Here is an 11,998-nt window from a genome sequence, read left to right as displayed (position 1 = left end):
TAAATTAGCCTTATTTAAGGGTCAATCTACTGGAATTTCTAAGTGTCGATATAGAGTCCGTGGTTTGGCCCTAACCGTGGGCTGTCCCTCCCCTTAGCAGCAGCAGCAGCAGCAGCAGCAGCAGCTGACACAGGCAGGCCAGCGCAGCGATCAGTAGACCCAACCACAGGCGCCCTGCATGCAACAAATTGCTCGTACTCCGACCAACTCGTACTCCAACCATGGCCACAACCATGGAGGATGGGCCAACCAACCAAATCATTGGCGTATATTGTTCAACAACAATGGCTATCTTATTAGCAAGATAGCCAAGAGTATTTTTTAGAATTGAACTACTTAAGATTATTTCCCTAGTTCTAAAACCAAAATGTTGTGCTTGGAAAGATACTTGTTCTAATTTAGAGTTATTATAATTATTTTAAATAAATATTCTTACTAATTTTTTTGTTTTTTTGAGGATTTCTGTTCGGGTTCTCCTCTCTGGTTGGAAATGTACTGTGGTGTGTCTATCATAAGAACACTAGACTTTACTCCTAGAACTTATTTTTGATGAGGTTTCGTTCGATCTGCTAGCGTATGATAGCAGTACATGCATGCAAGAGGGTCTGCACGTTTCTTCTTCTTCCAAGAAAAGTGCAGACTTCATGGTATAGCCCAGTGGCGGCGGTTTGTGCATTAAAGACGAGACAAAACGAACCTCTTCTAGGTGTTACTGAACTCGAGCTCTGGGTTCTGATCAGCAGAGAGCGGGTTTGAGTCCCCGTCGTGACGCTTGTATCCTTTAAAGGAAAACACTTATTAAATTAAGCGAGCTTATCATAAATAGAAGGGGGTTGCCAATATAGTGTTCCTGGTTTGATTGGCCACAGCAACTCAACCTTGTAAACCATTGGTGCTACGTAAAGGTCTCATAATTCAGAGCGTAGCCATGATCTCCACATAGACGAATACTGAGTGATAAGAACTCATTACACTTGGCAGCCTCAAAAAGTATTGCATCTATTTTTAAAATAAAATTAGCTGTTCAAAGCTGTTAACGTATCAAAAATGTCCAATGGTATAAAAAAAAAATCAAACAAAAGTTAATGAGACAAGGGCATGATTACTACCCGAGAATGCTGCAAAGTATACTTGTTGACAAATTATAACATATTTAATTTCTGATAAGACAAGCTTTTAATATCAAATTAATCAAACCATGAAATTAGGCGAAAACAAAAGTGCAGTTGTAAATCTAAATTTACTGATAGTATCTTTGGGGTTGACCAAAGCTAGAATTATAAAAAGACAAATAAAAAATTCATAGAATTTGAGCCCTATATGGACGCAGAGAACGTTTAGTTCAGTTAACATTATAATAAGGACTGCAGGATAATTAATGTGGGCAGCTGGTTTTTATGGCATCTGTTTCCAAGGTTTCTTACAATGTTCCAATCGCTGATGAGCACGTTCAAGTGACGGTGAAAAATTTCGACCCCCCCTCCCCCCCAGAAGTAATTATACTAATTGTGCATTGTGCAACTGGAACAGGTGGTCCCTAGATAGGAGTACTAGTCTATTCAAGAGCTTTGCATATATTATGCTAATTATGCTGGAGGTGTGTGTTATCTGTACTATTATTCTTTTCCCAGGAAATTTGTTGGGAGTGCTGTGTAGATTGATTAAAATCAATAAAATAAATAAGTGTACTTATGTAACTGAGGTTTAGATCACTGAGTGGCCAATTTGACTGGGCTCGCATACTGCCAAAATCTGTGTGTTCACTGTTGTTTAACACGGTTAGCGCCAAACTTCTACAGTAGCTGTAAGTGAAGAATGCTTGGTAGCATGTATGCAAATGCACTAGCAAATATACCTTGATTCTGATTGAGATTGAGATGTGCTTGCATCGAGCACACACATTTCTGCTTGACTTGCACTAACTTGGAGAATTTTTTCTTAAACTGAAAAAGTATAAAATGTTCCTCTTCGATTTGTTTTTTGTAAAACCTTTGATTTATTGTTTTTCTGAAACAGGCTAAAGTTGAAATCGACACGTTATACAACTGATCACAGTGAGCAACAACAATAACATCTCAACAACAAGGAGGAACATTTTGGGTAACAAGGGCCCAGCCATGACTAGTACCGGTCATCGTCTGCGCTCCCTGGCGCACAAACACCTGAAGGAGAAAGAATGCGCCTCCCTCAAACAGGCAATTCAGTCCTTCAGGGAGACAAAGTCTGTCTTAACCCTCTGCACCACACTGAAAGGTATCCTGACCACCAAGGAGAAGCTCTCCCTCTTGGTTGCCATCTATCCGATGATCCCCACGGACCATCAGGAGGACTTTGATCGACTCTGCTGCCTACACTTTGACATGTACCAGCTCCACATCAGGCCTCAGATACTTGAGAGGTACGGTGCGCCAGCGGCTCAAAGAAACACGATGGCGCTGACAGCCCTAGGGAGGCAAAAGCGAAAGTCGGCCAGAGTGTTGCTACCCGTAGAACAGCTGAGGAATGCCATGAGCCTGGAGGCGAGGGGAAAGGCAACGTCGGAGGCACACCACAGGGTGAAGCAGAAGGCGGGAGACAGTTCCAGACGAGCTGATGTCATCAGGGTGCGAAGAGACAGCTCACGGTCTTCAGAGGGAAGGAAAGAACACAAACGGAGTAGGACCGTTGAGACTGATGTTGGGAGAGGTGATGGCCAACAACCTCAGGTGAATATCTCATCCATGCTATCAATTTATTTTGCTTATATTGTATCATTTCTCAAGAAATAAACTATTTATGAAACTGCACATTTGGCTGGAACATTTCCAACAACCTACAAAGTCAGATGGCTTTCCATCCAGCCAAAGGACACAGCAATAATGGTGAAGTGTATTGCATAGACCGGGACTGGAATCCATACCTGCTTATCAGAATGACCAGAGCTCATCTCTTGTACACTAGACCACTCGACCATGAAACACCACATTCTGCATATAAAAGAACTGTTTTGAAAAGATCCAAATAAATGTATATATGCCCTTTCTAGGGTACTGTGTTTTATTTTTTATTTTAACAAGCAGTTTTTAATCTGACAAACAATAAATCATAGAATCTTCTTCATGTTTCAGGTACCACCTCTCGCCCTTAACGCCAGCAATGAGCGAGAAGAGGAGGCGACGACACCAAGAGGGGCGCCCTCGTCTGTCAGGGTCAGAAAGATCAAGTTAGATCATCGAGAGAATGAGAGTTTGGGATTCTGCATTCGTGGCGGTAAAGATCTTAACGCTGGTATCTATGTGTCTGAGGTGGATGCTGGTGGCCAAGCTGACAGACATGTAAGACGTTTTAACCACCTTTAAGTCCCTCTTAATACATCATTTTTTACATTGGATCCGTCTGTAATTAAAGGCATAAACATACAAACCTTGTAAAATTTCAACTCAATCAGTCATCAAAGTTGTGAGAAAACAATGTTAGAAAAAAATATTCTTGTAGCAGAATCAAATTTGTATATGGAAAGTACCACTTGCTCCAAATCTACACTGCCTCGAAGGGGGTCATGTCTAACTTTTTGTTTTCACTCTCAGCAGCTCCTCAGTGCTCTTTGCAAGGTAAACTTATTTGGTCAGTAGCTTGTGGAATAATTACCAAAAGCATACCCTGCCTTTAATAATTATGTGACACTGTTGAAAGAAAACTGAGTTAAGTAGTGTTTCAAACCGAGTTTACAGGGCCCATTTTCATGGCTCTGCTTACCGCAAAATTCTGTGGTTACGGCCCATGAATTCATAAATTCACATACTCTACACTGTACCCAAACTCTACACATTTATTAGTGTATCTCTCTCTCTCTCTAGTCGACCGAGGTCGGAATCATGTTGAGGCTCGCCAATCCCTGTCTATCTCTCATTAGGTTGGGAAGATCAGCTGGAAGCACCCTGATGTCCCTAGCAACTATACATCTGTATAGCTGAGCCTTTGTCTCCCCCTGTTTCTCCTTTCATGTTTCAGTGACCATGTGGTAGTGTTTAACAAACAGCCTTGTTATTTTCTGCCTAAAATAACCTCATTCTGTTGATCAATATTAACAATCAATTATCCACACCTAGAATGACATTCGCTATAAACCCAACCTCCCCTTGGATTAAAATACCATCTATAACAGTGATGTCAATGCCATCATTTTCTTGTTGACAAACACAGGGCCTGAAGGTTGGTGAGAGGGTGTTGAAGGTCAACGACCTGCCTTTTAAGAACATTACCCACGCACAGGCTGTGGTGGCGCTCAAATCCTCACGTCGGTTGACCCTCTACGTGGCTCCACTCGGAGTTATGCCAGGATCTACACCAAACGGAACACCAAGGTGAATGCCATCACTGATTTACTGTTCCAAGCCAGCCTTCTCGGTTGGGATTTGAATCCATGACTCCCGAAGGTTTAGAGCACATGTATTTACCGGCTAGACCACAAAGCATGCCCTGTTAAAATAGACCATGGCCCAATTTCATTAAAGATCTGCTATGTAAGTTTTTTTGCCGATTTGACCCACAAATTTTGATTTATAATTCAATATGTATTTTGATGGGGGTTGAGAAAGTTACAAGCTTTCATTTGAGACATTGCTTGTAAAAGTCCGCCAATTATTAGTAGCAGTGAAATAAAGTGCTCAAAATTAGTTTTTGTCGGATTCCGACAATATATCACGTGACCAATTCTTATGTGTTTTTAAGAAACGTTTTAAATTTTTGTCATGGTTCCTGACCATTAAAAGTAAATGTTAAACTTTTTTTTCGTTAGAGCAGGTGATACTCTTTGAAATACCATTCACTAAAAAAAAATCTATTTTTTAATGTTCGGGGCCAAAAATCTAACATAGCATCTTTAAATTTTCATTGTTGTGGCTGTGCATGACTTAATTTTTTGCTCAGCAAATAAATTTGTGTTTACCCTTTAGGTCAGTGAAAGTCCTTTAGTAGCAGTAACAGAACCATTGGTTGAGATAATAATTGCATCCGAAGAAAATAAAAAAACCTGGTTTGTTTACAGACACCGATTTGTGCTTTCCGAGTTCTGTGAGATTTTAACAAATCTAGAGACTTACTCAGGTAGAATTAAAACACAGGGCCCATGCATTCTAGAGCATGTCCTGAAAAAACAACCAAGTATCCCTAATTCCTTTCAACTGAACACTTTTGTTTTAATTGTTTCCAGAAGTGAAATGAGCAGTGCGAGATCGACCAGCAGCCAGCACTCCGTTAAGAGCACTGCCAGCAGTCGCCACGGCAATAGGAGTCGGGACAACAACCAAGATGAGGGAGCATTGTCTAAGGTCAAGCAGGTGACAATTATCGCCGACGATGATGGGTGGCTAGGTTGCAGTATCAGAGGGTAAGTGAATAAGGGAATCAATGTGTGTTGAAGAGGTTTCAACTAGTGGTTTAATCCCAACGAGGCCTGGTTCTTGATAATTTTACAGAGACGAAGTCCAGGTAAATTGTGAGGAGGGGGATTCAAACCAGTAACCTATCACAAGTTAAGTGGGTTGCAGTATTGAAAGGTAAAGGAGGAGGGATCCTAACCCAGTCGCATATAAGTGAAACAATTAGATTGTTAGAGTTTCAGAGGAAATGTAAAGGAGGGATTTGAACCAGTTACGTGTAGATGACAAAATAATGGGCTGCAGAAGCTTGCGTCAGGGGGAAAGGAGGAGGGATTCGAATCAGTAACTTAAAGATAACAAAAAGAAATGGGTTGCAGTATGAGAGGGTAAAGAAACCAGTAACTTAGAGGTCACAAAACGATTGGGTTGTAGTTTCAGCGGAGAAGTGCAAGGGATTCGAACCAGCGACATTTTTTTAAATTTTTATTTATTTTTTACTTACATTACATTACATTAAGGAATGGAGTAACACTATCTCCCTCTCTCAATAATAAAAAAAAAAAAATTATCTCCTGGCTCTTAGTGTAAGCGCAGATTATAAGCGAATGTTATAATTAGTGTAATCACTTGTTCATTCATTTCTTTAGTGGCATTGATTATGAAATGGATGTGACGGTAGCCAATGTGGACCCCATGTCGCCGGCTTACAGGTCTGGGCTGAAGAAAGGGCAGTACATTAATAAGGTATGTTGTTCAACCTGTTGGATCACTCCGTGTTATGCTATGCGCAGCGATCAGTTGACGGTGCTTTTACACTCTAAGAGCCTTTTGTTGTCTATCGATGTGACCATGCACTGATGTACAAATAAAAAATACAGAGTTACAGTCAAGAATTGAGAGCAAGTATAGTGTTTGTTTCCAAATGTTTTTTCAGCAGGGTGTATAAGGACAGACAGTTTCCAAAATGTTGCTCTCAAGTGTTTTTTTGTAACTATATTTATAATATTTTTAATGTTTAATGTTTTAATGCTGGGCACCTTTGAAAATCAGCGTTCTCACAGAAAGGTTTTATTCCAGGGTAAACAAGAAATAAATAAATAAATTATAAATTATTAGCAGGTAAGCAGAAGAGTCCCAAGGCTCACCCTGAACACCTGCTGTAAAGTATTTAAACTAAGAGTCGTTTTATTGCTCCACCCAAGCATATTAATTAATTTTCTCCAAAGATAATATCCAGGGTCACCCACTGCTCCTCTTATTTCTTAATAAAGGGTCTATGTAACTTTTGCAGGACAAAAAACACAATGTAGACAGATTCACACTAAACTTACACAGTTTGAAGATAATTATGGTAGAAAGCTTCTCTGAAAATACTACGTGCTGAGGTGCTGTAGTTTTGGGGAAATGAGCAAAACAATGTCATGACAATAATTTTAATAAATTACAACGTACTTTCATGACATTTTTTTCTCAAAAACTACAGCACCTCAGTAAGTAATATTTGAAGGGAAGCTTTCCACTATCATTATCTTCAAACCCTGTAAGTTTAATGTACATCTATGGACATTTTGAAAAGGTACCCAAATCCTTTAAGAACCCTCTACCTGATATTCCAGGAGGATACCTGAATTCAAAAGACACAAATTCATCTGATATTTCACAAAAACCCGTACCAAATTATTCCAAAAGAAACTTGTAGTTCATTTTCCACAAGGTACCTTTACTTTGATTATTTCTCAAGAAACCTGCATTCAATATATTCCCCAAGATACCTGTACGGGTCAACTTCCAGATACTTTAAAGGCAGTGGACACTATTGGTAATTACTCAAACTAATTATTATCATAAAACCTGTCTTGGTGATGAGTAATGGGGAGAGGTTGATGGTATAAAACATTGTAAGAAACGGCTCCCTCTGAAGTGCCATAGTTTTCGAGAAAGAAGTAATTTTCCACAAATTTGATTTCGAGACCTCAAATTTAGAACTTGAGGTCTCAAAATCAACCATCTCAATGCACACAACTTCGTGTTACAAGGGTGTTTTTTCTTTCATTATTATCTCGCAAGTTCGATGACCGATTGAGCTCAAAGTTTCACAGGTCTGTTATTTTATGCTTATGTTGAGATACACCAACTGTGAAGTCTTTGATAATTACCAATAGTGTCCACTGCCTTTAATATTATGCATGAGTATATAAGATCAAAGTCGCTACTTTAAATTTTTTTAACAAAAAATATATTGATGTTTTTTTGCCATCAGGTGAATGGAGTGAGCGTTGCAGCATTGACGCATGATGAGATCGTTAGCCTGGTCACAGCATCTAATGTAATCATGCTTGATATAGGACCAGGTAAGAGGGCTTTTCCCAGGCTAATTCAGTTGTCTTAAAAATAAGGTACATTGTAAAAGTAAGTGAATGCTTGCACTTTAATTAAAAGAAAGCATTTTGACAACCAATCTGATGATTTGGAAACTTTTGACCAAGGATGTATGGCAGTACGCTAAGTTGAAGAATTTCTTTTGAGGCAAAGGTACTCTATTTGTGTGCAGTTTTAATGTTTCGGAATGTTACTGTGTTTTTGTGTATTGATTTTTTTTGTTTTTATATTTTATATTAATATTGAGAGACGACGTCATGTAATTGCCAGCTTGGGCTTTAATAGTTGTATCTAATCTAATCTAATCTACAATCTATTGTAATCTTACTGTTATTTTCTTTGATTTGGTTATAAAGCTCCGAAGAAAGCTCCTCCAGTCCCAAAGGAAAAGCCCCAAAACCACAGGAGAAGCCAAACAGCAGAAGCAGTTTTATCAAATCAAAGGCCGGCTGGTAAGGACAGACTTTGGTCATGTGTAATAATAATTTTCGGGTTGGCGCAGTTGTATCTTTCCTCCCCTTTCAACCCTAGGACCCTGGTTTGAATCATTTTGGGGGAACTTAATGGAATTGGGTTTTCAGTCCCTTCTTGACTCCAAAGTTTTCCTCCCTCACTGCCTTCTACTCCACACACCAACGCAGCCACCCTGTCCAACCCTACAGATATGAATTTAAATAATTTATTTTTCCTCCATATAACACAGGTAAGCCACCAAGGATAATGACAATACCTCAGTCACCAAAGCACACCGGAAGACTAGCTGCAAACTTTGCTGAGTTTGAATTGGTAAGTCACATGTTGGATCCCTTGATGACATTACAGGCACAATAAAAAGCTGTTTTTGGAAAATCGAAAGTGATTATTGTTGGTGCCATCCTTCAGTCTAGAGTGGAACCTACTTCCCCAAGACATCCGTACAGCACCTGACCTTAAGTCATGTAAGGCTGCGCTAGACTCTATCAACATCCACGAAGCGACAGAAAAAGCGCATTACAACAACTAATGGTTTGTCAAGCTGCGTTGCATTTAGACCCCTACCCGACGTATGACAACAACGTCACCAGGTGTTTGTACGGTGACCAATACAGATACAGATACAGTAGTATTGGTTCTTGGTACATTCCATGCGCACACATGTTCTTCTTTCAGCCATAGTGCACGCCTATGTATTTCTGATATAGTGGGCTCTTGTGTTGCCTCTTGAAAAGATTTGCTCTCATCTGGGACCTGGGGTGGATTTCACAAAGCACTTAGATTATTTCGTAAGATGAGAATTGTCAATATCACTGTAATGATTCGTATTGCAACATCACACTTTCGCTTAGCATTTAAAACACAAGTAGCAAACCACAAGGGAAACTGACCCCAACCCTAGTATTCATTGGGTTTGATTTTATTTTTCATTTCCAGGAACTGCAGTCCACTCCGCCCGTTTCAACCTCCACCCCTCTACCGCCGGACAATCATCCCGCTCTTCTCGCAAACAGAGGTAACCATAGAGAGAACCTACCGCCGCAAGACGAAGAGGAGTTCCGAGCGTCCTCACCAGACCCAGATGGCAGATTCGTCACCATACTCCATGACTCCGATGAACTGGACGACTCCATCTTGATGAACACCCCAAGGGATAATGCGGCAGCCTCCAAGTTCGACATGGGCACTATCCGCCTGAACTTGGCCAATCGAGCCGACAAAATCCCAGATAAGGGCAAGCTTATGAACAACAATTTGGGGGAGTGTGGTCGCACACCCACAAAAAGAGACCATGTGAAAGATATATTCCACTTGAACGGCAATGTTGAGGAGTACCGAACACCTGTGAGTAGTCCCAAACCAAATCGAAATTCCATCAGCGGACTGAACACACCGGAGAAGAACCCCTACATCAAAGCCTCCATGAACATCCTGAGCTCGCCGTACAATAACGTCGAACAGGAGATTCGTTTGGCCAATTATAGGCCGTCCACTCCTTCAAAACAGCTCCCGATAATGAAGCCCCTCGTCAGCTCACAACTGCATCATGAACTTACGGGGAAGAGGGCAAAGCCCCCGATCTGCCCTAACATTCCTGTCGCTCAGACGTCCCCTGTCTCCAAGTTCTTCAAGAAGATGCTTCGGCGGAACAGCGGGAGTAGTCGCAATGGGACTAGTCAAAGCGGGAGCAGTCTACGGAGCTGCAGCAGCGTGGAGAGTTTGAACGAGGACAGGATGAGCCTGAATTCCCTCGGGGCGTCTTCGGGGGGCGGGGCGGCGATGCATCGCTCGGCGTATGATCTAATGGTTGAAAACGATGGTGACGTCACATTGCTGTGATGTGAATAATTTATGAACCTTACTCCTTAGGCCAGGGGTAATAATGTCGGAAGCGCTTTGAGACACCCCGTGAAAAAGCGCTATATAAAAACCGTTTATTATTATTATTATTATTAAAGGAACACGTTGCCTTGGATCGGTCGAGTTGGTCTTTGAAAAGCGTTTGTAACCGTCTGTTATAAAATGCAAATAAGTAGAAAGATGTTGTAAAAGTAGAATACAATGATCCACACAAACATGCCTCGAAATTGCACGGTTTTCCTTTTACCTCGTCGACTAACACGGTCATCCATTTATGGGAGTCAAATTTTTGACTCACATAAATGGCCGACCATGTTAGTTCGTACAGTAAAGGGAAAAACACGCAATTTCGGGGCAAATTTGTGTGGATCATTGTATTCTACTTTTAAAACATCTTTCCAACCATATGCATTTTGAAAAAAACGGTTACAAACGCTTTTTATACACCAACTCATCCGATCCTAGGCAACGTGTTCCTTTAAGGCCTTTTTGCATGAGGACCTTCATCCTCCAATATCCTCCTCTCCCATGTCTCTTCACACCATCATGTTTCGACTGAAGAGATTTCCCTGCCTGAACTAAAGATAAGTAATTGTTATCAAATGACACGATCAATGATGGTTGGTCGACTAAGGCTTCTTCAATTTTTCTTTAAAATGAAGCAACACCTGGAGAAACGACTTCACTGGATACTTGGCAGACACAGGGCCTGGACTTCCAGCAGGCATGATTTTGGTAAACAGCTGACTCGAAAAAGAAAAAAAAACCTGACATCTTGCATATTATGAAGCACGCACTGTACGATTCTAATCAACTTTTGTGACAAAGAAAGGTGGCACATCTTAAACAATGTTAAAACTTATTCACTTTATTACATGTAGCTTTTGAGGTTACACGTGGAAATTACGACACAAAATGTCAAGTTTTCCCATATGACCAGTGCAGTATCTCGCCTGCCAGAAAGGGCCTGGAATGTGCAAGGTTACATGGTTTATATGGTTTAGTCACGTGCCTCAAATCTACCAAAGTAAAACTCAACACCCAAAATGGAATGGAATCCTGGTCATGCAGGCCTGTTAAGGTGTTTAACACCATTAATATAATATCGTACATTCCTTAGAACTGTACACGTGTAGGACTACACAAAAACATTCATTCATTTTTTGCTGACAATGAGCAGAGGAAAACAGTTCATAACGTCAAGATCAAAAAACAGTTCTTTTAGGTGCCAATGCTTCCCCAAACCGAATTTTATATTATGGTTGTACACGCAAATTTTCATTATTCTGTTATAAAAAAACTAATAATAATACATACATGGTTGGCAGCTGCTGGCTGCAATAACCTTGTTTACAAATAAAAATTCAATTTTGCTACTTTTGTTTTCTTTCAAGTTTCATTTTTTTTTTTTTTTAATCATTTTGAGATAAGTCTTTTTAGGTTATGAGTTTGAAATGGGTAAACTTCCCCTGTTTAAACAAGAGAGTACCGTTAATATAAAGACAGTAACTTGGTTTTTTTCAAATGAACAATTTTAGAGACTTTTGTTATTAAGAGTTTGATGTCACTCTGTGACCCAAAAAGCTTCCGAATCCATGCAGTAATTTTCACAAGTACAGTCTTACAATATCAACTTTTGATTTTGTAACAAATTATTTAAGAACAATCCTAAATTATTTCTAAGTAATGAGAGACGAGATCAAATTAGATAATTTATAAATTTCCACAGTTGTGTGCAGGCATCTTTTGGAATCCTGTTTTCTGTTGATTTTTATTCAGAAGATTTTGTGCGTGGTTACGGGTTGATTCAGGTTTTTGGAAACAAATAGAATATAATATACTTTATAGTTGAGTAATTCATTGAAGAAACCTATTCAAATATTGTACTTGTTCATCATTTGTCAAATAAGAGAGCGTTTTTTGTA

The 11,998-nt window shown here is 40.0% G+C and overlaps 1 protein-coding gene across 1 annotated transcript; it reads left to right on the top strand.

Moving 5' to 3' along the window:
- The first annotated feature begins 2,102 nt into the window (after nt 1-2,102).
- LOC117303014 lies at nt 2,103-10,140 on the top strand. Its single transcript, XM_033787048.1, has 9 exons — nt 2,103-2,705; nt 3,108-3,314; nt 4,183-4,343; nt 5,192-5,368; nt 6,008-6,104; nt 7,621-7,711; nt 8,096-8,191; nt 8,443-8,525; nt 9,150-10,140. Exons 1-9 carry the CDS (start codon nt 2,118-2,120, stop codon nt 10,050-10,052), a joined length of 2,403 nt encoding a protein of 800 aa, XP_033642939.1. The 5' UTR covers nt 2,103-2,117; the 3' UTR covers nt 10,053-10,140.
- The last annotated feature ends 1,858 nt before the right edge of the window (nt 10,141-11,998 follow it).

The sequence above is a fragment of the Asterias rubens genome, chromosome 2 (assembly GCF_902459465.1).
Source record: "Asterias rubens chromosome 2, eAstRub1.3, whole genome shotgun sequence".
NCBI classification, from domain to species: Eukaryota; Metazoa; Echinodermata; class Asteroidea; order Forcipulatida; family Asteriidae; genus Asterias; species Asterias rubens.
This window is presented reverse-complemented; position numbering and strand designations above follow the sequence as displayed.